The following is a 27,437-nucleotide window of genomic DNA, read 5'->3' as shown; positions in this document are numbered from 1 at the left end:
CGGATCCGCAGGCAATAAGTGCTCAGCGTCCCTTGGTGGAAAGGGGTCGCTGCGCTCCGGCGTCAGGAGGAGCAGGCCCCTGGGCTCCTCCTCCCAAGGGCGGCTCGGACCTCGCTGACGCAGCGCAACACCCTTCACCCTCACTCATTGGCTTCCAGATCTGGCTCCGGGTTCTTCACCTCCCTAGGGCGACCTCCCTGTCTTCTCTCCCTGACGCAGAGGTGACCCACGCAAGCACTTGCTAGGGCAGTACTTCCTTTACGCACCCGCAACCACGCGGGTGTCAATAGATAAGCATGCGTGAGGTGAGCCTGAGGGGGAAGCTTGGGTAGAAAAAGCTTCCTCAAAAAGAGGGATTTTCTTGGTTTGGGCCCTCAGCAGAGATAGTCTGCAGGAATTTAAAGTCCTGCACCCCTGGGATGGAGTTAAACCGAAGATGCATGCATTTAGAGAGAGTGCTGTCCAGGTGCAGGTAGGGCTTTGCAGGCTGGGCATGGCCCCCAGGGCAGCGAGGAACCCAGCAAAAGTTTGTTGTTGTTTTGCTTTTTTTGTTTGTTTGTTATTACAAGTCCTGGAGCTTGGACTCTGGGCCTGGGCACTGTCCCTGAGGTTCTTTTGCTCAAGGCTAGGACTCTGCCACTTGAGCCACAGCGCCAGTTCAGGCTTTTTCTGTGTATGTGGTACTGAGGAATCGAAAACAGGGCTTCATGCATGCTAGGAAAGCACTCTACTAGTAAGCCACATCCCAAACCCCTACCAAAAGATTTTAAAATCGAAGATCAAATTTGTGCTTTAGAGGGATCACTTAAAACTGCAATTTGGAGACAGTAGGGGTAACCTAGGCCTTTAACATTCTACAGGAAAGGATGGCTATGATAGTGGCTGTGCAGAGAGTTAGTTACCAGGCCAGCTTAAAGCCACAGTAGCTCAAGCTGTCATCCTAACTATTCAGGAGGCTGAGGTCTGATCGTTGTAGTTCAAAGCCATCTTGGAGAGACAAATCCAAGAGAATTATCTACAACTAACCGGCAAAAAGCCAGAACTGGAGTTATGGTTCAAGTGGTAGAACACCAATCATAAATTGCCCCAGTACCAGCACACACAAAAAAGTAAGTTACCAGTTGGGGCACTGGTGGCTTGAGCCTGTAATCCTAGCTATTCAGGAGGCTGAGATCTGAGGAAAACAGTTCAAAGACTGCTTGGGCAGGAAAGTCCCAGAGACTCTTGGTCCACCTAGACCTGAGCTCTTCCCAGCCCTAGAGTTCCCGCCATACAGCTGGCCACTCCCTCTCTCCACCCAGACCTACCTTGCACTCACCTACCTTACTTCCTCTCCCAGACCTACCTGCCACCTGGATAGGGGCAAATGCTGTGTGCTCTCTCTCTCGGGGAAATATGGCCCTTCTAATAAATCTAATGATAATCTCTCTGAGTGGTCCCCTGGGATGGTCATGAAGGATTCTTACAACTCTTACCTCCAGTCAAAAGTGGAGCTATGGCTCAAAATGGTTAAGCAGTAGCCTTGAGCAGAAAAGCTCAGGGACAGTCCTAGGGCCCTGAGTTCAAGCCCCATAACTGACCAGAAAAAAAAGTAAGTTACCAACTTTTGAAGACACTTGAATTATAACATAGAACTTGGTTGGGAGGTGAGATGTGGAGGTTAAGGAGTCCAGAATGACCTCAGTTGTCTGTCTAGTGACTGACCAGACAAGTTCACGTGTCGTCTACCTCCCAGAGCATGGAGAGAAGCAGACTCTGTTGCTGCCCCTAGGTCCCTGTTCTTCTGGACTAGTCCCAGGTTCCTCTGCCAGAGCTGCTCAGCATCTTCCAAAGCTTCAGTCCTTTCATCTGCTCAAGGCACCTCTCTAGCCCCTACCTAGTATGTTCAGATTCTACATAGCATAAAACATGAGCCAGCTTCCACCAAGACAACAAACACTGAGAAATTCAGTTGTCCAACAAGTTTAATGAGTACTTACTATATGTTTGAAGAATGTATAGCAGGGTTTCTTTTGTTTTTGTTGGTTGTAGGGCTTGATCTCAGGGTCTGAGCGCTGTCGCTCAGCTCCTTTTGCTCAAGGCTAGCACTGGAATACTTTGACCCACAGCACTACTCCCAGTTTTGTTTTTGTTTTTTTTTGTTAATTGGAGATAAGAGTATGAAAGAGTTTCCTGCCTCAGATCTCAGCCTCCTGAGTAAGTAGGATTATAGGCATGAGCCACTAGTGCCCAGTTTATAGCAGTATTTTGTGAGAGCCCAAAAATCCACGTTATGAGACCCTGAAAGGATTGGGAGTTTGGAATGCCTTCTCTCAGTACACTCCAGGAACACTGAGAGTTTTCCTGGAAAGGTCAATCAGTCCTTTCTTAATGGGAACTCAGATTCTACCCTAAACTGTGTGGGAGCCTAAGGGTAGATTTAGGTTTATGCGAATTATAGGCTGTTTACTGTTTAGCTCTCTTTTCCCAGAATAAGGTCACCTACCACTTGTATACAAAATATTGTCACTTGTTGAAGTTGTACCTTACTTCCTTGCACAAGATCAATAAAAACCTTAGTTAATGGAACCTGTCTCTGGCGGAAGACTACAGGTCCTCTGGCACATCAAACCTCAGTTCCACACTCTGGTCTCCCTTATTGTGTTGCTCCCAGTCACGGGGGAATTGAGGAGCACACAGTAGGTTGAGACAGTATTTAACTTAAAAAAAAAAAAAAGACAAATTTGGGCATTTGTGCTAATGGCAAAGGTAAGCTGGATGGGAAGCCAGACTGCCATCAGTGTTGCCCACGTAGACTACACCTGGAGCCTAGGTCTGCATGTGTGTGTGTCAGTGCGGGAATGAGGCTTGAACTCACGGCCTTGTGCTTTCATTTGGCTTTCTGCTGGTTAACTGAAGATAAATCTTTGCCGCCTAGGCTGACTTGTAACTGCAATCTTCACATTTCAGCCTACTGAGAAGATAGGATCACAGGTGTGAGCCACCAGTGCCCAACTTGCTTTTTTTTGTCAGTCCTAGGGCCTGAACTCTGGGCCTGGGCACTGTCCCTCAGCTCTTCAGCTCAAGGCTAGCGCTCTACCACTTGAGCCACAGCGCCACTTCCGGCTTTTTTCTTTTTGCTTATGTGGTGCTGAGGAATTGAACCCAGGGCCTCATGCATGCAAGGCAAGCGCTCTACCACTGAGCCACCTTCCCAGCCCTCCCCCCCCTTTTTTTTTCTTTTTTAAGAGACAAGATTTTAGTCTGTACTCTATACCAATCTCAGAGTGATCTGGATTCCTGAGCACAAGCAATCTTTTGGCCTCAGCCTCCCTAATAGCTTAGGCTTCTGGTGTATATCACTGCTTGGCTGAGTTAAAAAGGAAAGCATGGCCAGGTGCTGGTGGCTCACACCTGTAATCCTAGCTACTAAGGAGGCTGAGATCTGAGGTCTGCAATTTGAAGCCAGCCCAGTCAGAAAAGTCAGTGACTCTTATTTCCAATTACCCACTCAAAAATGGAAAGTGAAGCTGTGGCTTAAAGGGGTAGAATGCTAGCTTTGGGCAAAAAAGCTCAGGGACAGCACCCAAGCCCAGAGTTCAAGCCCCAAGACCAACAGAAAAAAAAAGGGGGGGGGGCGCTGGGAATACCACTCAACGGTAGAGTGTTTGCCTAACATGTATAAAGCCCTGGGTTAGATTCCTCAATACCACATTTTTAAAAAGCCAGGAACAGTGCCCAGAACCTGAGTTCAAGACCCATGGCTGGAAAAAATAAAAAAGGAAAAAAAGAAACTCATCATTGAAAAGATAGTTAAGTAAAAAACCTGAAGGAAGAGAGGTACTGAGCTATGGAAAAAAAACAAAACAAAAAACAAACTGAGGCAAGCTGGGTACCAGTGGCTCTTACTTGTAATCCTAGCTACTCAAGGTTGAGATTTGAGGATCGAAGTTCAAAGCCAGCCTGGACAGGAAAGTGCATGAGATTCTTATCTCCAATAAACCACCAGAAAACTGGAAGTAGTACTGTGGCTTGAGTGATAGAGTGCTTGCCTTGAGCTGAAGAGCTGAGAGATAGCACCTAGGCCCAGAATTCAAGCCCCACGACTGATGCATATGAACTATAGTCTTAACTAGACCCCAAAGGAAAACAAACCCACTTTAATATCTCCTTGTAAGAATCAACACATTTCTGAGTGGTTTGAGTCTCACTGACTTTCCTGCCTGGGCTGGCTTTGAACTGTGATCCTCAGACCTCAGTCTCCTAAGTAGCTAGAATTATAGGCGTGAGCCACCTGTACCCTGCTTATTAATACTATTTTGCTGCCTTTTTGTTGTTGTTGTTCTGGGGTGTGTGTGTATGTGTGTGTGTGTGTGTGTGTGTGTGTGTTGCTGGAGACAGAACTCAAGAGTCTTGCATATGCTAAACAAGTGTTCTTCCACTAAGGCCCACCCCAGCCCTTGGCTTCTTTTTTTCTGGCCTTGGCTTATCTTACCCTTGGGCATATATTTTATTTTATTTATTTATTTTTATATAATAATATTATATTTTATTTATATTTTTTTTATTGTGAAAGTACCATACAGGGGCTGGGAAGGTGGCTCAGTGGTAGAGCACTTGCCTTGCATGCCTGAGGCCCTGGGTTCGATCCTCAGCACCACATAAGCAAAAAGAAAAAAAGCCGGAAGTGGCACTGTGGCTCAAGTGGTAGAGCGCTAGCCTTGAGCTGAAGAGCTGAGGGACAGCACCCAGGCCCAGAGCTCAGGCCCCACGACCGGACCAAAAAAAAAAAGAAAGTACCATACAAAAGGGTTACAATTACAGGAGCAAGGTAATGAGTACATTTCTTATCAAGCATTGTTGTCTCTTGTTTCTCCTTACCATCCCATCTCATCTCCCCCTCCATCTCCTCCCTCAGACATATATTTTAGAGGGCTTTATATGCAGTCCTACTTTTGTGTGCTAGATAAGGCTCAAACTCTTGAACCACTTCATGCTTTCAGTTTGGTAAACTTAACAATGTAATTTAAGGGGCTGGGAAGGTGGCTCAGAGGTAGAGCGCTTGCCTTGCATGCATGAGGCCCTGGGTTTGATTCCTTAGCACCACAGAAGCAGGGAAAGCCGGAAGTGGCGCAGTGGTTCAAGTGGTAGAGCACTAGCCTTGAGCTGAAGAGCTGAAGGACAGCGCCCAGGACCAGAGTTCAAGCCCCACGACTGACCAAAAAAAATAAATAAGTAAAATAAATACATAAATAATGTAACTTAAGTGACTATTAGCATAAGTTAGCCACATGCTCTCCACAAAATAGCCAATCCAACTGTCATGGGAAACACACATACACAAAAGTAATACTGGGAATGTGGCTTAGTGGTAGAGTGCTTGTCTGGCATGCATGAAGCCCTGGGTTTGATTCCTCAGTACCACATAAACAGAAAAAATCCAGAAGTGGCACTGTGGTTCAAGCGGTAGGGCGCTAACCTTGAACAAAAGAAGCTCAGGGACAGAACCCAGGTCCTAAGTTCAAGCCCTATGACTGGCAAAAAAAAAAAAAAGTAATACTCTATACTCCAATAGAGGCTTAGTCCCACAGATCATTCCTTCACAAATGCCACCACCTGCTGAGTATAGGTGTCCAGGATAACTTCCTCCTGTGCTGCCTCTCCTTACTGGAATCCATAATTATCATTTCACTATTCTTTTTTTTTTTTTTTTGTCAGTTGTGGGGCTTGAACTCTGGGCCTGGGATCTTCAGCTCAAGGCTAGCATTCTACCACTTGAGCCACAGTGTCACTTCCAGTTTTCTGGTTGTCAATTGGAGATTAGAGTCTCACGGATTTTCTTGCCTGGGCTGGCTTTGAACTGTGATCCTCAGATCTCAGCCTTCTGAGTAGCTAGGATTACAGCATAAACCACTAGTCACTTTTTTTTTTTTTTTTTTTTGTCCTGAGGCTTGAACTCTGGGCCAGGGCACTGTCCCTGAGCTTTTTATGCTTAAGGGTGGTATTTTACTACATGGGCCACAGAGTCTCTTCTTACTTTTTTTTTTTTGGGGTCCGGTCATGGGGCCTGAACTCTGGGCCTGGGCACTGTCCCTCAGCTCTTCAGCTCAAGGCTAGTGCTCTACCACTTGAGCCAAGCGCCACTTGCAGCTTTTTTCTTTTTGCTTATGTGGTGCTGAGGAATCGAACCCAGGGCCTCAGGCATGCTAGGCAAGCGCTCTACCACTGAGCCACCTTCCCAGCCCCTAAATGGTATTACTTTTTTTTTTGGGGGGGGGGGGCGGGGTCCGGTCGTGGGGCCTGAACTCTGGGCCTGGGCGCGGTCTCTCAGCTCTTTAGCTCAAGGCTAGCACTCTACCACTTGAGCCACAGCGCCACTTCCAGCTTTTTTCTTATGTGGTGCTGAGGAATCGAACCCAGGGCCTCAGGCATGCAAGGCAAGTGCTCTACCACTGAGCCACCTTCCCAGCCCTCTTCTTACTTTTTGTGGTTAATTGGAGATAAGAGTCTCACCTAGGCTGGCTCCTAACTATAATCCTCAGATATCAGCTTCCTGAGTAGCTACGATTACAGGTATTGTTCTAATAACTCCATATTGCTCCCCTCTCAGCCCAATCTTTTTGTGTACCTAAAGATGGAATATGAAGGATTGACTCCTGCCTTACTCCTCCAGGTCAAGCATGACACCAGGTGCATACTCACATGCTTGCCCGCAGGCAGGTCTTTCTGATCTAGGCTTAGCTGAAAGGCCTCTCACCCCAGGAAGAGCATTCATTCTACTACTGTGGGCCTTGCCAAGGACACCAACCTTGGCCTCCAAGAGACCATAGCCTACTTTTTATTTTCTGCTTCTTCATTAAAGCCCCAAATAAACCCAGCCCCAAATACACTGCCTCATACAACCTCCAAACCCTCCAAAACCATGGGAAGGTCTATGCCCCTCACTGGTGATTAACAGTCCTAGCCTGTTAAGGATCATGCCCCATCTATTCCTTTTCTGTTATCCTCCACTTTCCTAACAAACATGAGCCAACAGTCCCCAGCTGGCTTTAACTTTTTTTGTTGTTGTTGTCGGTCATGGGGCTTGAACTCTGGGCTTGGGCGCTGTCCCTCAGCTCTTTAGCTCAAGGCTAGCACTCTACCTCTTAAGCCACAGTACCACTTCCGGTTTTCTGGTGGTTTATTGGAGTCTCACGGACTTTCCTGCCCAGGCTGGCTTTAACTGTGATCCTCAGATCTCAGCCTCCTGAGATTGCATGCGTGAACCACTGGTGCCCAGCTGGCCTTAACTTTTTCTTTTTGCCGATTGTGGGGCCTGGGCGCTGTCCCTGAGCTCTTCAGCTCAAGGCTAGCTCTACCACTTAAGCCACAGTGCCACTAACAGCTTTTTATTTTTTATTTTTGTCGGTTGTGGGGCTCTGGGCCTGGGCGCTGTCCCTCAGCTCTTCAGCTCAAGGCGAGCGCTCTTGGGCTGGGAAGGTGGCTCAGAGGTAGAGTGCGTGCCTTGCATGCATGAGGCCCTGGGTTCGATTCCTCAGCACCACATAAGCAAAAAGAAAAAAGCCGGAAGTAGTGCTGTGGCTCAAGTGGTAGAGTGCTAGCCTTGAGCTAAAGAGCTGAAGGACAGTGCTCAGGCCCAGAGTTCAGGCCCCACGACCGGACCCCCCCCCCCCAAAAAAAAAGGAAAAAAAAAAAAAAAAAGGCGAGCGCTCTACCACTTGAGCTACAGCGCCACTTCCGGTTTTCTGGTGGTTTATTGGAGATAGGAGTCTCACGGTCTCTCCTGCCCGGGCTGGCTTTGAACCTTGATCCTCAGATCTCAGCCTCCTGAGTAGCTAGGATTACAGGCGTGATCCACCAGCGCCCGGCTAACAGCTTTTTATTTATGTGGTACTGAGGAATAGAACCCAGGGCCTCATGCATGCAAGGCAAGGGCTCTACCACTGAGCTACCTTCCCAGCCCGTCCTTAACATTTTTTTTCCTTCTCCCATAGAAAGAAAACTTAAAAAAAAATTTTTTTTATTGTGAAAATACCATACAGAGGGGCCGTACTTAACATTTTAAAATAATATTTAGGATGGGCACTGTTGGTATTATGTTTACCTTTGGTCCTCGGCTCCACCCAGACCTGCGCCCTTCCCATCCCTGGAGTTGCCGCCATACAGCCTAGACCCTCCTGAAATCCCATCTACCTCACTTCCAACCCTCAGACCCCTCCTGCTACCTGGACGGTGAAGGATGCCATGACCTCTCTCTTGAGAGAAATATGGCTCCTCTAATAAACCTTGTAATAATCTTTCTCCTGGGCCTGCCTACCTCTGGCAGGTACCCTAGGATGGATTTGTGGGATTCTTCAGGCACCAGTAGCTCACACATGTAATCCTAGCATCTTGGGAGGCTGAGATCAAGGATTGTGGCTCAAAGCCAATCCAGGAGACTCCTGTCTCCAGTTACCCACCAAAAATCCAGAAGGTAGAGTTGTGCCAGGTTTGAGCCAAAAAACAAAGCAAAACAACAACGAAAAACCCTCAGGGACAGCACCCAGGCCATGAGTTCAAGTAAGTTTTAAATGGGCATAGTGGCATATACCTGTAATCCCAGCACTTGGGAGGAGGCAGGATAATAATAAGTTTGTGACTAGTATGGGATCCTCTAGACTAACATATTTCAAATCACACCACTTCCTTAGATATTGATACTTCAGCAGCACATTGTTCCCAGGAGATTTCAACCTCTCAGCTTAAGGCCCCCTACCATTTGGCCCTGTGATCCTTATCTCTCACTGCTGACCCTCACAATCTTTCAAACCAGACACCAGGAATCCTTTTTGTTGTTATTTACTACATAGCTAAGACTGGTCTCCAATTGCTACATAGCCCAGTTTAGCCTTGAACTCAAGATCCTCCTTTTACTTCTCAAGTTTAAAGATTACTAGGCCTCATAACAATCTTCTTCCATTTTTTTTAAACTGTGCTCTTTTTTGGTACTGGTGATCAAACCCAGGACATTGCACTTGCTAGGCAAGTGCTTTGCCACTGAGCTACATCCCAGCCCATTCCTCCATTTTTATTAAAATAGATCTCATAATATAGCCCAGGCTCTGGGCAGGCTTCCAACTCTTGATTCTTCTGCTTCCACCTCCCCAGTGCTGGAATTACAGGAATCTCTGGTATTTTAAACATTCTTTATGATTCCAATATCTACCATTGTAAGAATAAAACAAATTAACTTGAACAGAATCTCCAAAAACGGGGACGCGTGGCTGTCTTAGGAAACAGAAGTAGTTCAAAACCTTGAATCCCTATCCCTTCTTCTCGATGATGAACGACTCGAAAGTTCTTTATTTGCTTTTATCTTTTAATTCCCTTTCTGCCCCAACTCCTAAAAAAAAATAAATGCCCAGAAAACTCAGTAACTAAACAAATGAGATCTCAAAGAGCCAAGGCAAGCCAGCCCAAGATGAGTAGGCTCCCTCCAACGGGGCCCAAGTTCTGGATGCTAGTGTCCCCACTCAGAGCCTGGTAGTAAAAGCTGGTGCAGAATAAGGTAGTTCCAGAGGCTAGCAGCAACCCGGCCTGAAGGAAAGAAAGGGCAGAACACAGTCTGTAAGAATAGAGCTGTTTGAGGAGTAACGGTTGGGGGTTTGACCAGGGAAAGGCAGTGGGACAAATTACCCAGAGGGGCTTTCTGCAATGAGGCACTCCTAACAGGGCCAGGCTGTGTAAGAAGTGGTGTTTGTTGGCCTTGTCAAACAGCTGTAAGGAAGAGAGGGAAAAAAAAGCCATGGGAGACTAAGCAACCCAGGGACCAAAGTTAGTTTCCATCACCACCATCCTTGAACCTGCACCTTGCCACTCCCTCAGCCCCCTCCCACACCTACCACAGATTTCCAGCCCTTTCTGCTCCCTACACCCGTGCTCGGACTCCAACCCCCACGCGCAGGGCCAGCGCACTCTGTGTAGATTAGCCAAAGGGTAAACCCAGCAAAGTTACTTCACCTCCTTTCCGTATGCATCCGGGAAGTGGGCGCCTGCGGAGAGTAGAGGCAAAGGTTAGATCTAGACCTATCCCCGGTTAAACCCAATCCCGAGATACTGAGGTAGCGAAAAAGGGCGACCCCCACGGAGCTTCTGATTGGTGGAAACACGTGTCTGGCAATAGTGTAAACCAAGCAGACATTCTGAAGGACTTTAAAAGATTTGGGGTTCCACGGGCTGCCCAGTCAATAGGAAGCGAGCATTTCCAATGGGCTTCGCCCCTGCACCCAACCCCAGAGATTGGCCCTAGTACAACCCGGATACGTCCTCAGCCCCTGACCGTGTGCCCCGTAGGAGGCCAAGCCCAAGGCCCCTGCTCCGGACAAGGCACCTAAGCGACGGAAAGCAGACCCTAGCCCAGCCATAGTGAAGGCGGTCACGCGCGGGAAGAACACCGCCCAGGCCACCCAAGAAGCCAGCCAATCCCGGTAGCCCATGTGAGTAAGGTCCAGAGGTCCCCAATCAGGACCGTGTTCATTTCAGGGCCTAGGTCCTCACCCGGGTACTTCCACCTTTGTAAAACTGCTACTGAGTGGTGAAGACGTCTGGCGGGCGGAGAAACCAGAACCAATTAGAAGCAGAGAAGCTTAGCAGTAGGAGGCGGGGCTGAGGGCGGGATTGAAGGATTTGCGTCACGGATTGGCCCACTTTCCAAGTTGATCTCTTCTTGGAGCCCCCCCCTCCGCACCTCCGGCTAATTTCCAACGCTCCCGAGCTCAACGCAGAGCTCCGCCTCCTTCCCCACAGGCTCCTCCCATTCACCAACAAACTGGGCCTCCACTCCCCAAAAGAGGCGGCTCCACGGATACCTAAGCCCCACCCACCGACACCAAGCACCTCCCACTTTATGGATGGCCCCGCCTCGATGCCATAGACCCCGCCCACTTCGCATGGTGCCCCGCCTCTGTAGTTCAAATCCCCCCCCCCCCCTCCCCGACCCCCCGAGAGCTGCACGGGTGGGAGATCCGGAAAAATGTCTCCACCCTGCCCCAGCCAGCTACGTCCATCCGTCCGTCTGTCCACTCCCGCCCCCTTCACCGTCTCCAGTCCCCCCCACACTCCGGAGGGCGGGCGGGCAGGCGGGTGCGAACGAGGGGTGTGCGCGGCTCTCTCGGCGGGGGGCGGGGGAGGCGGCCGCGCGGTGACGCGCGGGGCTGCTGCGGCTGCTCCGCCGGCGGATCATCACTCTCTAGCTGGGATGGACGCGGGGCGGGAGGGCCCTGGCGCGCAGAACCAGGAGTCCGGGCCTCCTGGATGCTGAAGCCTTCTTCCACCCCCGCCTTTCCTCCTAGGAGCAGCGCCGACCTCTGCCTTGTGGCTCTGGACTCCGCTCCCGCCCTCCTCTGACTCCTTGGACCTCCCCCTCCCGCCCGCCCGCCCGCCCGCCCTCGGGATCGACTAGATCCCTCCCCCTCCCCGAGGATTCCGGCTGGATCCTTGCCCCTACACCGCAGATCCTGCGCTCCGAGGCCCCGGGCCCCTGGGGATTGCCGTGGACGCCTCCTCTAGCACCCGATCCCTTAGGATCATCCGCCTGGACCGCCTTCTGGTCCCTCGAAGCCGGCACAAGAGCCACTGGATCTCCGGTCCAGTACTGTCTTGTTGCCCCCTCCTGGCTCTGCTGTCCCCACTGCGGGGTTCCCTGTTCTCGGGCTCCCCCTGACCTCATACCCTAGGCTCTCTTTTCCCGGGGATCGACTGGATCCCGGCCCCGCCCCCCGGGGCTGGGGCGATCCCCCTCCCCCGCCGGGTGAGGCGCTGCGGGCGGGGGCTGGGCCTGCGGGGCCGCGGGGGCTCAGAGGCCGCCGCCCCCCTCCTGAAGCCCGTCCGCCCCCTACTCGGAGCCCTGGATGGAGGCACCACGGCCCCAGGGCTGAGCCAGGTAGGAGCTAAGTCAGGCTGGGGAGGGGGGGGCTGTGTGGCGGTCCACTGGGGTCTCCCTCCCCTTCTCTCTTCCTGCGCCCGGTTTCCCCCAGCCTGCTCTGTCTGCGTGTCTCCGCCTAGGGATGCTCTCGCCGTGTCTCTGCGTCTTGGTCTCTTTGTCTCTGCCTCTCTCCAGTCCATGAATGATCCTTTGAATGGGCCCACAGACCCCGTGTGTTCCCATTTCCCCCTCCCCCTCCTTCTCCCCTTCCCAGCCAAGCCATTTTCCCCACTGCGGGAAGGGGGGGGGGGCTGCGGCCTGAGCCCCCATCCCTCAACTCTTCCTGACTGGGGGAGTCAGGCCTGGGCTGGAATGGAGAAAGCAGGGCGGCAGAAGGATGGGGAGAAGGAGGGGGAGGAAGATGTGGAAGAGATGGGGAGAGAAAATGGGGGAGATAGAGACATGGAAAGACAGAGGGAGAGAGAGGGAGGGAAGGAGAGAGAGAGGGAGAGAGAGAGAGAGAGAACTGGGGAAGGTATTTGGAGGAGAAAAAGATGAGGAGCACCAAGGAGAGAGATGTACAAGAGTGAAATGAAAAAAGACTAAGGAGCGAGAGACTGTAGGCAAGAGCTGGAGCAAGCTGGAAAAAGCCAAGGAAAGATGTTCTGAGGGAGTGCTATGGAGAGGAGAAAGATGAGGAGGGGGGGAGAGAAAGAGAGAAGGGGGGCTCCAGTGGGAGGAAAGAAGGGAGAGAAAGCTGGCTAGAGGGGAGGAGGCCAGGGGCCCAAAGTATCCTAAAAGAAGAGGGGTAGCAAGCAGGCCCAATTGATGGGGGGGGGGTGAGGGGGAGACAGCAGCAAGGCCAAGGTGGCTGAGCCCAGCTTGATATGAGAAGTGGAAATCCTAGGGGAGTAAACCAAGCTCGCCCCCACCTATGTGATAGAAGACCAAACTGGAGCTTAACCAGACCTAAAGAGGGGGAGGGCATGGTTGGGTGTGAGTGGTAAGGATTCCTGTGTCCTCATCTCTGGAATAAATTGACACCTGCAGAGAGCCACCCGCGGGCTGGCGCCTGGCTCTGAAAACCCCGTGTCAGCAAACAGCTCTGGCGGCTGGTTGAGGGGGGGGGGGTGGGGGGGTTTCTTGAAATGGCCTGGGTGTCTGCCCCTTTTGTCTGATCTGTCCCTGTCCTGCCCCTGCTGCCCTGAGCAACCCAGGCTTGAGAGCAGTAAATGTGGCAGAACTGGCAAGGGGAAGGGGAGGGTGAATGGATGGGATGGGATGGGATGGGATAAGAAGAAAGCTTCAGTACGCCCCCAGTACATAGGTCAAAATGCTGTGCAAAAAAGAGGTGTCTGGGGGTCTAAGGCTGTGGAGTGGGAGGGGGCAGTTAGTAGGCTCATTTGCTGCTGCCTCAAGCCCACCTTAGCAACCCGTTCTCCCCAGCCTGAGGTCTGGTCACTAGAGCTCTGGGGGCTATGATTAGCTAAGAAGGTGGTGGTGAGGAGGCCAAAGGTAGAGATTTTTTTATGGCTCTCTGTACCCCTAGGTTCCCCTTTAATCTGCATATATACTTCTTCCTCTATGCTAAGGTTGGGGAAACTCTTAGCATTCTGACTTAACACCTCTGCCTTTTCCCTCGTGCCCTGAATGGACTCTACAACCAAGACAGCCCCTTCCCCTTTTTCTCTAGATGCCCCCCCCCCCCTTTCCAGGGTTAAAGCTGCAGCCCGTTGCCGAGGTAACATTGCAGGGCAGCATCCCGTCGCCCGGCAACCGGCTGCAGGATCACGCATCTGTCCCTGGATTTGCCCCTTCAGCATCCCCTCCCTACTCTAACTCCTGCCTCTAAGCACCCCAACTTCTGAGGGAAGAAATGTAAGGACCTGAGGAGAAAGGGGGTCCTAGGTCCTTAGGGAATGGTATGTTGAAGAAGAGAAGATGCTGGGTTTGTACAGTCCAAAGAAAGGCCCCAGTCTGGCCTGGGGTGGGGGTTCAGCACCATAAAATTACAGCTCAGGAGTAATTAACACGTATAAACAAACCCGCCACTTCCTGCTAATTAATGACTTGGTATTTTTATTTTTCTCTTCCTTGTCTATCTCATTCCCTCTCCCGGGGAGGTGGGGACAGGGACTCCTGTGCCTCTGGGGAGAAAGCCTACTTGTCTGGGATAAAGAACCTGGGAAGACTAGCATATACCAAGCCCTGGGTTTGATTCCCCCAGCACCACACAAAAAAAATAAAGCTAAAAAACAAAACAACAACAACAAAAGGTTAGAAAGGGTAGCATTAGGTTTGGGATGCTCACCTTCCCTGTCCTGATATTTGCTTCATGGCACTCCCACCCCCAACATGGGTCTGTGTTGAGGGAAGAAGGTTGAGGGAGGTGTTGGGGGTGGGGTGGAATGGGTGGAAGAACGGGACAACTTGGTCTGAAATCCAAGTCACTAACCACTTGTCTTCTGTTTCCCCACTCCTTACTGTCCGACCCATCCAACTTCCCTTCCCTTCTGCCTTTCTGTGTCTGTCTGTCTTGTCTGTCTGTCTCTTGCACATCCTGCCCTTCCCACTCTGCCTCCCGCAGGTCAGGCCTGCCTGCACCATCTTCGGCCTCCTTCCCTTTCCCCACCCCTTGCCCCCTCCATGGAGAGGAACAGACCCGTTCTCCGTCCAGTCTAACCTAGGTCCCTACCAGCCCCCCTCCTCCTTCCTGTTCCCCGCCCCCTCCTCCCTCCTGGGGCGAGGGGGGCCTCCCTCCCTCTCCCCCCCCTTCTCTCTCTCTCCGAGGGGGGGGGTCCCGGGGAGGGAGGGGGGGGTCCCCGATCAGCATGTGGCTCCTGGCGCTGTGTCTGGTGGGGCTGGCTGGGGCTCAACGGGGGGGAGGGGGTCCCGGCGGAGGCGCCCCCGGCGGCCCGGGCCTGGGCCTTGGCAGCCTCGGGGAGGAGCGCTTCCCAGTGGTGAACACAGCCTACGGGCGAGTACGCGGAGTGCGGCGCGAGCTCAACAACGAGATCCTGGGCCCCGTCGTGCAGTTCTTGGGCGTGCCCTACGCCACGCCGCCCCTGGGTGCCCGCCGCTTCCAGCCGCCTGAGGCGCCCGCCTCGTGGCCCGGCGTGCGCAACGCCACCACCCTGCCACCCGCCTGCCCGCAGAACCTCCACGGGGCCCTCCCGGCCATCATGTTACCTGTGTGGTTCACCGACAACTTGGAGGCGGCCGCCACCTATGTTCAGAACCAGAGCGAGGACTGCCTGTACCTCAACCTCTACGTGCCCACCGAGGACGGTAAGGGCGCGGGCACGAGGCCGGGGACCCTGTGGAACACAGCCCACAAACGCGCACGCAGACACTCGGGCGCTGGAACCCGCTCCCGCGGCCCCGAGCCGGGCCTTGGTGGGAGCGGTAAATCCCTGCAGTCTCTGCACATCCTCTGAGGACGGTAAGGGTGCTTGCCAGGCAGCCACAGGAGCAACCCACAGACAGCCATTCTCGGAGTTCTTTGTGCTCTAGAGACTATGGTAAGGGTAAGCAGGCACTAGGTTCACTCGCCCTCTCTCCGAAGAAGCATGCAACCAGCCCCTTAATTTCTGGGTGCTCTGATCATGGCTCGGCTCCATCACCTGCCCAGATGCCCACTCCAGCTTTACCCCACCTCTCACTTTTAATGTTTGGCATACCAACCCACTTTAGCTACATCCACACATTAAGAACAAACTCTCTGCTCCCCAGCTAGCCTAAGCAGACATCAGGCCATCATCTGGGGGGCCAAGAGCCCCAAAACTAAGCTGAATGCCTTTGTTGATGGTACTCACTCCTTCCCCTTCTATCTCTGTGTAAGAGATTAAAAAAAAAATCAGTCATGGGGCTTGAACTCAGGGCCTAGGGTTTTTCACTCAAAGGCTAGTGCTGTACTACTTTGAGCCACAACTCACTTTGAGTCACTTCTGGCTTTCTGCTGGTTAATTGGAGATAAGAGTCTCACAGACTATCCTGCCCAGCTGGCGTCCAACTGAAACCCTCAGATCTCAGCCTCCTGCCTGAGTAGCTAGGATTACAGGCATGAGCCACCAGTGCCTGGCTAAGATTTCTATCTCTTATACAGAGATACTTATACATCCCTGAAGGATCAGAAAAGCTTTTTGCCAAGGGCTCCTCCCCTCACAGCCCAGCCCACCTATCCCTATCAGAACATCTCCCTGGGGCTCTGAGCTACTGCTCTTATTAATGAACTCCTGGCTACTACAGGACTTCTCTAAAGCTCCAGCTCACGCCTCCAGATAGTTCTCTACCCACCAACCTACACAGGAAGATTAATCAGAACACCTTCCAGCTATCTACAACAGATTTCAACCACCCCAAAAACCATCTTCACAAACAGCCCCCACATTACCTTCTGATATACCATTTTACCATTACCAAAGCATGCCAACACCTCCACAAAGCCAGTCCACTGCTGCAACCCTCCTCCCAGGCTGTTTTCAACAACCTTACATATGGACCAGAAACTCCAGTTCTCACTGTAGAATGTCTCCACTGTTGAATACAGATCATGTTCCCAGCCACCCAGGACACCACACAAGTCACAATTCTGAACACTTTCACAGAATACACATGACCTATACTTCCTGAAAATGGTATGTAACCCATCACTCATACAGACCCAAATTCCCTAGCACCTTTAAGTATATTAGAGGTGCTAATATACATATATGTATACCCTCTTTCTTAACTCTGAATGTGCACCACTGTGCAGTACCCAATACCCTTACCACTTTTCATACATTATATACCCCAGAGTCTACCTGGAGATCATTTGTACAATACTTACCTCAGGCAGAGACTGCATAACTTTTTTTTTTTTTTTGTCTATCCTGGGGCTTGAACTCAGGGCCTGGTACTGTCCCTGAGCCTCTTTGTACTTCAAGGCTAGCACTCTACCACCTGAGCCACAGCACCACTTCCAGCTTTATGTGGTGCTGAGGAATCGAACTCAGGGCCTCATGCATGCAAGGCAAGCGCTCTACCACTGAGCCACCTTCCCAGCCCCTGCATACCTTTTTGACAGATGAAATTCTGCATCCATGCAAACACACACCCTTTGCCCCTCCCACATCCACATCCACCTCCCACAATTGAATATATGTGTGTGTGTATGGGTGCATGCTGGTCCTAGTACTTTGAACTCAGGGCCTATGTGCTGTCCCTGACTTTTTTTTTTCTCAAGGCTAGCACTCTACCACTTGAGCCACAGCTCCACCTCCAGCTTTTTAGTAATTTATTGGGGATGAGAGTCTTGCAGACTTCCCTGCCCAGACTGGTTTTGAACCGAAATCCTCAGCTGCTGAATAGCTAGGATTACAGATTTGAGCCACTGGCTCTAGCACCCTAATTCCCATAACCATTTACCCCAACACACTCTCCACATCTTCCCCCAATTCCTCCACCCCACCCCCACCCCCAGCTACCTGCAAGAGAACTATCCACTCCATACTCCCTTCTATCCTGTGGGGGACCACCTATTGCAGGGCCCTCCTAGCTGTGAGTCCCTCATCCCAGTTCCTCTACCCAGACAGACTCTGTGTCATCTCAACCCCACTTTTAGACTGTATCCCAATACTTTCACAAAGGTTGTCCACCCTTATGGGGGGCTTTTTCATCACTCCCCCCATGTGAAACACCAACACGTCCCACCACCGAACTGTCCACCCCAATACCTCTCATAAATTGTTTGTCCCTTACTAACACCTCCAAACAAGTTCTCTGTCCCTGCCTCCACACCTTCTGTATTTTTAACCATTGCATTTTTGCAGACCTGCTTGGGGCCTGACACATTCAGGTGATCTCACTTACTCTTCACACCAGCTCTAGGAGGAAGAGGTTTTCACGCGCACGCGCGCGCGCGCGCGCACACACACACGCACACACTTCATATTCTCCCAAGCATGCATACATCCTGCTGACTTCATCTCCATCTACATCATCTCACAAAGAATCTGTTCCCCACTGGTCCTTAAGGGGGCTGGCCTTGTCAGGAAAATCTTTCAGAGCTAACCTGGGCCTTGCTGACAAGGCCCATGCTGCTGAGGGGGAAAAAAAAATCAGCTTGAGGGAACCCCCTAAGGTCTTTGGGTTCTAGCTCTTCCCTAACCAATCCTTTGACCTGAAAGAAGCCTGGTGCCCACCTCTGAGCCCAGTGTGGAGCCTTTCCTGGACTCTGGACGTGCTGTCCCTCTCAACACATTTTTTCAATATGTGCACACATCACAAGTTTCACACTGGCCTGGGGCACTGTATTTCAGTTGTAGAATGAACCCCCATCAAGAGGGGAGGAGGGATCTTTGACAGTGGAGCTGGGGAGGGGGTGGGTAGAGCTTGGGGGAGGGAGGAAAGGAGGCCTGGGTAGGGGATGAGGTGGGTGGGAGTGTGGAGGGATGAGTTGGAGTGGAGGGCAAGACCTGATAACCCCTTTCCCTGCTTTGCCCATACTGGGGAGATGGGGTGAGAAGCCAGGCCTTGTGAGTATGGATGGAAGAGCTATGCCAGCAGGCAAGGCTGGGTAGGTGGGCAGCCCTTAGCTGACCTACTCAGCCTTTCAGTGAGGAGCAGAGGGCTTCTGGGGGCTGTAACAGCGGGGTAGGCTACCCCCAACCCCATTCTGCCCAATACCCTCCAGAGCCTTCTAGAGGGAAGCAGTCCTTTCTGCCTAGCCTCTCTACAGCCTGGGTAGGGCAGCAAGCATCAACTTGCCTGTCCCTGAAGGAGCCCTTCTTGGGAGGTGGCCTGGGTGGCAAGCTAGCCTTGGTCTCCAGGGCTCCCCCCTCCTTCCCACCCCACCCCTTCTAACACCTTTTCATTTCCAGCAACTAGCAAATACACAACAAACCAAATTCTTTCCAGCCAAGAGTCCATATGTCTTAAGACAGGCCTCAGACCACTCAGGCACCTTACCCTCCCTCCAAAAACAAAGACAAAACAAAACCCACCTTTTCTTTGGGGCATGACTTTTTCTGGGGAGGGGAACAAAACTGGGTTATAGAAAACGTTTTTCTCTTTTCTTGGTTTCTTTTTCTTGCAAACAAATTTTGCTTTTTTTGGCTTATTTTTTCTGCCTCTCCCCACCCTCCCCTTTTCTGCTTTCTCTCCTCCCCTCCCCATCCACTACCTCCCCTGACCCCCCATCTTTCCCCACAAAATTGTCCTTTTTTCTCTGTTTTGTGTTCCCGGTCTTAGGTCCGCTCACAAAAAAACGTGACGAGGCGACGCTCAATCCGCCAGACACAGGTAGATTTAAAAATCCCGCTGCTGCATGTGGTTGCTTATAAGAGGAGTTTATGGCCCTGCCCCTAACTAAATGCCCCACAGCCCTCAAGGCCCCTCAGTTGTTCTCCTAACTAAAAAGTGAAAAAAAAAAGAAAAGAAAAAATTTTAATTGGAAAAAAATTATGAAAACTTCAAACGAAATTTGAACAATGTTGGACCCACTAGAAAACCTGCAAGAAAAGTTATCTATGGTGAAAATAAGAAGTGGAAATTGAAATATCAGAACAAATTGAATAAAATGTTTCGAATTTGAAAGAAATTTGGACTGTTTTGAAACATGAAATGTGCCATTTGGAAAAGAAATTTAATTTGGAGAAAAATACTATTTGGAAAAAAAAAAAATTAAGTTGGCAAATTGATGACACAATTGAAACATCAGAAATCAAAACGCCAGTCAGACACAGAAAAGGCGAACATTTGAATCAAATCAAAGCATTTGGAAATTTTTGAAAACAGGGCCCAATATCTTGAAGTTTCACCACAAAATTTTGAAAAAAAAAAATGCAAAGAATTTTTTTTCTTTTTTTTTTTTTCCAAGATGGAGCTTTTTATTTTTTTCTTTTCTTGTTGAAATCTGCCCCAGAGCTTCTTGCTTTTTGGTTGTTGTTGTTTTTTTTTTTTCTTTCTTTCTTCTTTCTTGATCTTTTTTGTTGTTGGTTTTGAATTCTTGTTGCCCCAGCCCCTCTTCCTGGAACCTTCCCTTTCTGACTCCCCTCCCCCACACCGGGAGAGGGGTGGTGGGAGGAGGGTGAGGAATTAAAGACATTTTAGCACAAGGCTTTGGAGGGAAAAGAGATTCCGGCTGGAAAATGCTGGAAAGTCAGGAATGAAGGGGATTTGGGGATGCCACACAGGGGATACTGCCCACCTGGGAGCAGGAGACTATCAAAAAGGCCTAAAGAGACAAAGACAGGAACTAGCTAGGAAGAGTCTAGGGGAAATGTCCTAGGTAACCTACTGGGCCTTGAAGAAAGGATAAAGAATGAGGGAGGTAGCCCAGGTTATAGGGACCAGCTATGGGGGTCCAAGCATAGCTTCTATTTGAGTACCTAGGTAAGTCAGAGATGACAGGTTGGTTAAGAGAGCCCAGGTGATTCAGCATGGGCATGAATGTGGCTGAATCATGAGGGACTCCCAGTGGGTGGGACTATAACTTTGGGGACTTTGGCAGACCCTCTCAGATTCCCAACCTCTGGGAATTGCCCACCCCTCAGTCCTATGCAGTCTTGAGAGTAGTATGTGGGCCTACTATGTGTGGCAGTTATTAAAAGATCCTTTGGGGATGTGGCAGGGAAGGAGTCCTGTGGCCAGATCCAGAGCTCAGGCTAGTATTGGGGGGGGGGTGCCGTCTAAGATTCTGAGCTCCATCCTGACTTCATTAGGCAGCTCTTTCCCACCCTGCCTCCTGCCACAGTAATTAGGCTGGGGGTTGCCATGGTAACTGGGGAGGTGACCTAGAAAGGAATTAGGGCGGGGAAGAGACCAAGCCCCCAGGGACCCTAGGGCTTGACACCCCTCACCCACAGACCAGGGTGCCATGTGAAGTCAGGGCCTAAGCATGAGTCTCAGGAAATGCCAGGACCCTCCTAGCACCTTCAGCCTCAGTGCCCTCTTCCTAGGACCAGGAGGGAGATTTACTGTGTGTGTGTGTGTGGAGGGGTCCTGGGCTCCAGCAGGCACCCTAAGGAGGGCCGCCTCCCATCCTGTCCAAAGTTGGGCTGTTTGGGAGGTCTGTCCAGCCATCTGGTGATGCGCTTGGGTATATGCTGGTCGAGGGTTAGGAGGGGAACCTCCCTCCAGGGCTAGCTGGGGAGGGAGGGAGGAAGGGGAATCCGGTCTTGCCCCCCCAGGGATGGGAGTGACAAGTCCTCTGAGCTCCTGGCTGGTCTTCAGTAGGCCTGAGAGCTCTGGTATGTGTTGCTTCTGGTCTGACTGTGTCCTTATCCTCAATTTCCTGGCCCACCTGCCACCCTCTCCCTGCGCAGATATCCGGGACTCCGGGAAGAAGCCGGTAATGCTGTTCCTACACGGAGGTTCCTACATGGAGGGCACTGGAAACATGTTTGATGGCTCAGTCCTGGCTGCCTACGGCAATGTCATCGTAGCCACGCTCAACTACCGCCTTGGGGTGCTAGGTGAGGGTGGGTGGCCATCTTCGGGAGGGGGCAGAATCTGGGAGGCAGGCTGGTAGAAAGGTTTTTGTTGTTGTTGGTTTTTAGCAGTGGGGAACTTTTTCTCCACCAAGGACTATTTGATTTGGATAAGTAGAACAACATTCGTTAAATTTCAAATCCTGCCTACCGTCCCTTTGGCAGGGCTAGACCAAATGATTTCAAGAGCCTTATATAGCCTAGGGTGCAGGTTTAGTAAACTCAGTAGAGTGGGTTCTAGGCTGGACTAAAGTACCCAGAAAGAGGGCCAAGGGTACTGTTGACACCTCCAGGGAGCCCCTTCTTTTTGTATCCCCAGGTTTTCTCAGCACTGGGGACCAGGCTGCAAAAGGCAACTATGGGCTCCTGGACCAGATCCAGGCTCTGCGGTGGCTCAGTGAAAACATTGCCCACTTTGGGGGTGACCCTGAGCGCATCACCATCTTTGGGTCTGGGGCAGGGGCCTCCTGTGTCAACTTGCTGATCCTCTCCCACCACTCAGAAGGTACTGCAGCCTTTCTGATCGCACTCTTCTCAAAGCCCTGACCCTCCCAAGTCCTTCTCCTTTTGGCTGATATTCACAACCCCACCTGATATCTGCCTGTCCCATCAGGGCTATTCCAGAAGGCCATTGCCCAGAGTGGCACTGCCATTTCCAGCTGGTCTGTCAACTACCAGCCGCTGAAGTACACGCGGCTGCTGGCAGCCAAGGTGGGCTGTGACCGAGAGGATAGTGCTGAAGCTGTGGAGTGTCTACGCCGGAAGCCATCCCGGGAACTGGTGGACCAGGATGTGCAGCCGGCCCGGTATGGGTGGGGGGGAGAGGGCTGGGGGCAAGCCTTCACACTCCTTCCTGTTTCTAAGGAGGTTGAGGGGAAAGGTGGCTGCAGGTATTCCATGGGCAAAGAGATGTGGGTTTCAGGCCCATCTAGTGCCCTTCTTCTAGCAGCCTTCCCTCAGTCGAGGTGGCTAAATAGAGCAAGTGAGCCCAGGGTGCCATGAAATGCTTCAGGAAGATTTTTCAGGGAGGACAAGTTCCTTGAGGGATTCTCAGTTTTTTTGTAGTTTTTTTTTTTTTTTTTTTTTTTGGGGGGGGGGGGCTTGAACTCAGGGCTTGGGTACTATCCCTGAGCTCTTTCACTCAAGGCTAGTGCTCTATCACTTTGAGCCACAAGTGCCACTTCCGGTTTTCTAGTGGTTAATTGGAGATAAGAGTCTCACAAACTTTCCTGCCTGGGCTGGCTTCAAACCCTGCTCTTCAGATCTCAGCCTCCTGAGTAGCTAGGATTACAGGTATGAGCCACTAGTGCCTGGCTCTCTAGGAGGTTTTCAAGTAGGGGAGAAGGGTCTTTCCGGCAGACAAAAGACACCTACATATGTGAGCCCTTGGGCCCAGAAGAGGCCAGTGAGCAAGTAATGAGAACTTTCTCCTTCTCCCCAGCTACCATATTGCCTTTGGGCCTGTGGTGGATGGCGATGTCGTCCCCGATGACCCTGAGATCCTCATGCAGCAGGGAGAATTCTTAAACTATGACATGCTCATCGGTGTCAACCAGGGAGAGGGCCTCAAGTTTGTGGAGGATTCTGCAGAGAGTGAAGATGGTGTGTCCGCCAGTGCTTTCGACTTCACTGTCTCCAACTTTGTGGACAATTTGTATGGTTACCCAGAGGGCAAGGATGTGCTTCGGGAAACCATCAAATTCATGTATACAGACTGGGCTGACCGGGACAACGGCGAGATGCGACGTAAGACTCTGCTGGCACTCTTTACTGACCACCAATGGGTGGCCCCAGCTGTGGCCACTGCCAAGCTACATGCTGATTACCAATCCCCTGTCTACTTTTACACCTTCTATCACCACTGCCAGGCCGAGGGCCGGCCAGAATGGGCAGATGCGGCGCATGGAGATGAGCTGCCCTATGTATTCGGTGTGCCTATGGTGGGCGCCACTGACCTCTTCCCCTGCAACTTCTCCAAGAACGATGTCATGCTCAGCGCAGTGGTCATGACCTACTGGACCAACTTCGCCAAGACTGGGTGAGGGCCAGAGGGTCTGGGTGGGGCACCCTTGCAGGTTGATGTACCCTTGCCATCCTTGGCTGTTGAGATCAACAAACACTACTGAACACCTTCTCTACCAGGCTTGGAGCTTTAGCAGAGGCCCCTGTCCTTTCTGTGGGTGGATTCCCTGGGTGGCTTTGGCTTGGTGTTTAGCTTTCTCCTTCCTTTCTTGCCTACTTACCCCACTGTCTCCCACCTCCTACCAGTGCTCTGGCTCTGTCTGAACACTCAGATCTATATCCAAGGACATAAGGTCTGTCTCTTCACCTGAAGCTCATTGACATCTCTTCCTTTCCCTCTCTGATCTGCTTACTTCTAGCTACCTCTGGCTGCTGGCTGTACACTGTCTGTTGCTGGCTGTCTCTCAAGTGTCTTTGTCTCTCTGTTCTCTTTCTCAATCTCAGCTTCTCTCACTAGGTATCTGTCTCTGGCTGTCTTCCTCCCGCTGTCTCTCCAGCTCTGCCTCTGATAATCTCTTTGTCTTTTCATGTCCATGTCCATTTCTCTGCCTCTATGATTTTTTTTCTCTGATTGGCTTTCTTTCTCTCTCTCTCTCTTCTTTTCCTTCCTGCCTTCCTTCCTTCCTCCCCTTATTTCTTTGTTTCTTCCCTTCTTTCCTTCCTTCCTTATTTCTTAAAAGCTGGTACTCTACCACTTGAACCATACTCCACTTCCAGTTTTTTGGTGGTTAATTGGAGATAGGAGTCTCACAGACTTTCCTGCATGGGCTGGCTTTGAACCAGGGATCTTCAGATCTTAGCCTTCTGAGTACTAGGCTTTCTTGCTATTTCTCCATCTCTCAGCCTCTCTATCTGCTCCTTCCCTTTTGCTACCAACTTTCCTTTGGAGCCTCCCCCTCACACTCCTCATTTTCTTGCCCTCCTATGCTTACAGTGACCCCAACCAGCCGGTACCCCAGGACACCAAGTTCATCCACACCAAGCCTAACCGCTTTGAGGAGGTGGTGTGGAGCAAGTTCAACAGCAAGGAGAAGCAGTACCTACACATCGGCTTGAAGCCTCGTGTGCGTGACAACTACCGGGCCAACAAGGTGGCCTTCTGGCTGGAGCTCGTGCCCCACCTGCACAACCTGCACACAGAGCTCTTCACCACCACCACGCGCCTGCCTCCCTATGCCACGCGCTGGCCACCTCGCCCACCTCCGGGTGCCCCAGGCACACGTCGGCCCCCACCCCCTGCCACCCTGCCACCCGAGCCGGAGCCGGAGCCAGGCCCAAGGGCCTACGACCGCTTCCCTGGGGATTCTCGAGACTACTCCACAGAGCTAAGTGTCACCGTGGCCGTGGGTGCCTCCCTCCTCTTCCTCAACATCCTGGCCTTTGCCGCCCTCTACTACAAGCGGGACCGGCGGCAGGAGCTGCGGTGCCGGCGGCTCAGCCCACCCGGAGGCTCCGGGTCAGGCATGCCCGGTGGGGGCCCCCTGCTTCCTGCTGCTGGTCGTGAGCTGCCCCCAGAAGAGGAGCTGGTTTCATTGCAGCTGAAGAGGGGTGGTGGCGTTGGGGTGGACCCTGTTGAGGCCCTGCGCCCTGCCTGCCCACCCGACTACACCCTGGCCCTGCGCCGGGCACCAGACGATGTGCCTCTCTTGGCCCCGGGGGCCCTGACCCTGCTGCCCAGTGGCCTGGGGCCACCACCGCCACCACCACCCCCTTCTCTCCATCCCTTTGGGCCCTTCCCTCCACCTCCCCCAGCCGCTGCCAGCCACAACAACACGCTACCCCATCCCCACTCCACCACTCGGGTATAGGGGGCGGCTTGGGGAGGTCCTCCTCCCCTCCCCTCCCCTCCCCAGCCCAGGCCACTCTGAAGGCAGGGAGGAGGACTTGGCATCAGCGTTTCTCCTGTGGAGTTGTCACACATCATCAATCAGCGTGAAGGTGGACATTGGATTCCTCACTAGGATGCGTGTTTTTTTTCCCCGTGCAGAGAGGCCCATTCTCTTCCCTGGACCTGGGCCTTTGAACACCTGGGGGCTGTTTTTTGCCCTCTGTTGGGACACCAATCTTCGGTATGTGGAAATACGAATTCTTTTCCCGCGTGGAGGCGTGCTTTCCTCGTGAAGGGGGTGTTTTCCCATGTGCAGGGTGAGGTTTGTTTTTTGGGGTTTTTTTGTTGTTGTTTTTTTGTTTTTGCCACCCTGGACACATGTTGGCACTCTCAAAGAATTTCTGGGGGGATTTGTACCCCAGAATCCTATTCCCTCATGCCTTCTTCCCATTCCTCCCCTCCTTCCGATCCTCCTGGAGACCCTGGAAGTGATGCGATCACACAGAGTGACCCTTGGCCGCCAGACAACACATGGTGGTGCCTGAAAGGCAGCAAGGAAATCACAGGCTCCCCCCCCCCCCACCTCCCCACCCCCACCACTCCTGAAAAGCATGTTTCTCCCCCATGGCACAAGTCAGATGAAGCACGTTCTCCCGGGGAGGCCCTTGCCTTCCACAGACAACAGACACAGATTTCCTGCCAGGGAAAGGAAGGAGATCTGTGCATCCCGGTGCTGCCTGGAAACATTTCCCCATGGTCCAGGACACATTTCACTGAGTGGGAACATGTTGTTGCATGTGGATGTGTGTTTCCCAGGCAGAGGGTCCCTCTCCAAGGCACTTTCCCTGCATCCCCTGCCCCTCCCAGAGCCTTAGGCCCAGCACTCATTTCCTACTCACACAGCAAGTGGGAACAAGCTTCAAGTTGACAGAGCTGGGGGTGGGGAGGAGGGGGATGTACCAGTCCTGAGATGCTGGATTGGAGGGGCACAGGATGGGAAAAGGGGGGGGAGGCATGGCACATGCCACCCATGGAGGCCATGCATGTTTGACCAAAGCCCTCATGGGGCCTAAGGATAGCCTTTCCCTTAGTACTCAGATCATTGCTCATCTGTGCCAAACTGAATAGATACGTTTGGGGGAGGGAAGAACCTCAAAATGTGCCAAGGATCCCCCAGTCTTAGGGCAAGGCAGATGGAACACAGGGCAGGGGCATGTGGCAGCTAAGAAGGCCCCCCCCCCCAACCCCGCCTGTGGTCTTGTTCCCTAGTTGTCCCTTTCTGCCTAAGTTCCCCATTCTCCATCCCTGTTTCCCTCGTTAAAGCTGTCCCCCATCTCAGGGTCAGACCAACCTTCTCTCCTTCCTCTTTTAACCAGCCTACCCTCCCTGATAGCAGGGCTGAAGGAAAGGAGCAATGGGTGGAGGAGGGGGAAGGGACCAGGAAAAGAAAGGTTTCACAGACAGGTTGGTTGGGGAGAGAATGAGGTCAGCTGTACTGAGGAGCAGATGGAGGGGGCTGTGAGGACAGGGTTTGTTGCAGACACCAGCAAGAATTTGAAAGCAACGAAAGGCAACTGCCCAAAGGCCCCTGGGTTTGGCCTTCTATGGAAAAGGATATCAGGAAGGGTTTTCAGTGGATACCAGGGAGCAAATGAATCCTCATGTGCCGTGTGGCTTTCTGTGTAACGCTAGTGCCAAACTTGAGTAGGGATAGGGTGCTGTCTTTCACTGACACACCCAGATCCAGAGACCCTGGTCTTGAGTCCCAGAACTTTGCCTCAATTGTCCTTTCTCCCACTTCCACTCATGGAAAAGTTCTTTTCTGGCCCTTCCCCATACCTGGTCTAGTTCCTGTTGGAACAACCATGCCCTCCAAATGCTAGCGACCTGGGCCCTGAGCCCTGTAGGCAGATGCCCCCAGTGAGGCATGGAGGGGGGCTGGGGGACCCCAAGATACAGCCACGGACTCCAATGCCTAGACCCCCCCTCCCCCCCAAACAATCCCATGTCCCTATCCCAATCCTTTGCGGCTCTGTACACATTTTTAAACCTGGCAAAAGATGAAGACAATATTGTAAATATAAAAGTTTAACTGTTGGTGTGTCTGCTGTTATGTTAGAAGGTTGTTGGCATGGGGAGGAGTATGGCTCTCATTGTGACTGAGGCCTGAGAGGAAGAGGGTAAAGTTGACATGGTAATGGGATTGTCTGGAAGATTAAGACTTGTGTCCTTA

The 27,437-nt window shown here is 51.9% G+C and overlaps 2 protein-coding genes across 3 annotated transcripts; one reads left to right on the top strand and one right to left on the bottom strand.

Annotated features, from left to right (window-relative positions):
• Positions 1-9,335: 9,335 nt before the first annotated feature.
• Positions 9,336-10,462, bottom strand: Tmem256 (transmembrane protein 256). 2 transcript variants are annotated; one of them, XM_042670767.1, is made up of 4 exons: positions 10,298-10,439; positions 9,979-10,010; positions 9,655-9,735; positions 9,336-9,555 (listed from the first exon to the last, which is right to left on the bottom strand). In XM_042670767.1, the coding sequence occupies exons 1-4, from the start codon at positions 10,380-10,382 to the stop codon at positions 9,412-9,414; spliced, it is 342 nt and encodes a 113-aa protein (XP_042526701.1). In that variant the 5' UTR covers positions 10,383-10,439; the 3' UTR covers positions 9,336-9,411. The 2 variants fall into 2 exon arrangements, with proteins under 2 accessions (XP_042526701.1, XP_042526702.1); XM_042670768.1 differs by lacking the exon at positions 9,655-9,735 and having other exon boundaries at positions 10,298-10,462.
• Positions 10,463-11,160: 698 nt separating this feature from the next.
• On the top strand, positions 11,161-27,301 carry Nlgn2 (neuroligin 2). Its single transcript, XM_042670762.1, has 8 exons — positions 11,161-11,899; positions 14,469-15,169; positions 19,115-19,165; positions 21,190-21,339; positions 21,674-21,859; positions 21,968-22,160; positions 22,796-23,392; positions 24,311-27,301. Exons 2-8 carry the CDS (start codon positions 14,713-14,715, stop codon positions 25,182-25,184), a joined length of 2,508 nt encoding a protein of 835 aa, XP_042526696.1. The 5' UTR covers positions 11,161-11,899; positions 14,469-14,712; the 3' UTR covers positions 25,185-27,301.
• Positions 27,302-27,437: the final 136 nt, after the last annotated feature.

This window comes from Dipodomys spectabilis, unplaced genomic scaffold (assembly GCF_019054845.1).
Source record: "Dipodomys spectabilis isolate Male_0828 unplaced genomic scaffold, ASM1905484v1 ptg000576l, whole genome shotgun sequence".
Taxonomy (NCBI): domain Eukaryota; kingdom Metazoa; phylum Chordata; class Mammalia; order Rodentia; family Heteromyidae; genus Dipodomys; species Dipodomys spectabilis.
The sequence above is the reverse complement of the archived record's forward strand: the minus strand, read 5'-3'. Positions and strand labels throughout refer to the sequence as shown.

Bases quoted from the DNA above. Each gene is read 5' to 3' on its own strand.
- Nlgn2 (XM_042670762.1), top strand. From the start codon at position 14,713: ATGTGGCTCCTGGCGCTGTGTCTGGTGGGGCTGGCTGGGGCTCAACGG. The intron at 19,166-21,189 runs GTAGATTTAAAA...CTCCCTGCGCAG, and splicing joins GCTCAATCCGCCAGACACAG to ATATCCGGGACTCCGGGAAG. The intron at 21,860-21,967 runs GTACTGCAGCCT...CTGTCCCATCAG, and splicing joins CCTCTCCCACCACTCAGAAG to GGCTATTCCAGAAGGCCATT.
- Tmem256 (XM_042670767.1), bottom strand. From the start codon at position 10,382: ATGGCTGGGCTAGGGTCTGCTTTCCGTCGCTTAGGTGCCTTGTCCGGA. The intron at 10,011-10,297 runs GTCAGGGGCTGA...TACTCTCCGCAG, and splicing joins GGCCTCCTACGGGGCACACG to GCGCCCACTTCCCGGATGCA. The intron at 9,736-9,978 runs GTGAAGTAACTT...TCTTCCTTACAG, and splicing joins CGGATGCATACGGAAAGGAG to CTGTTTGACAAGGCCAACAA.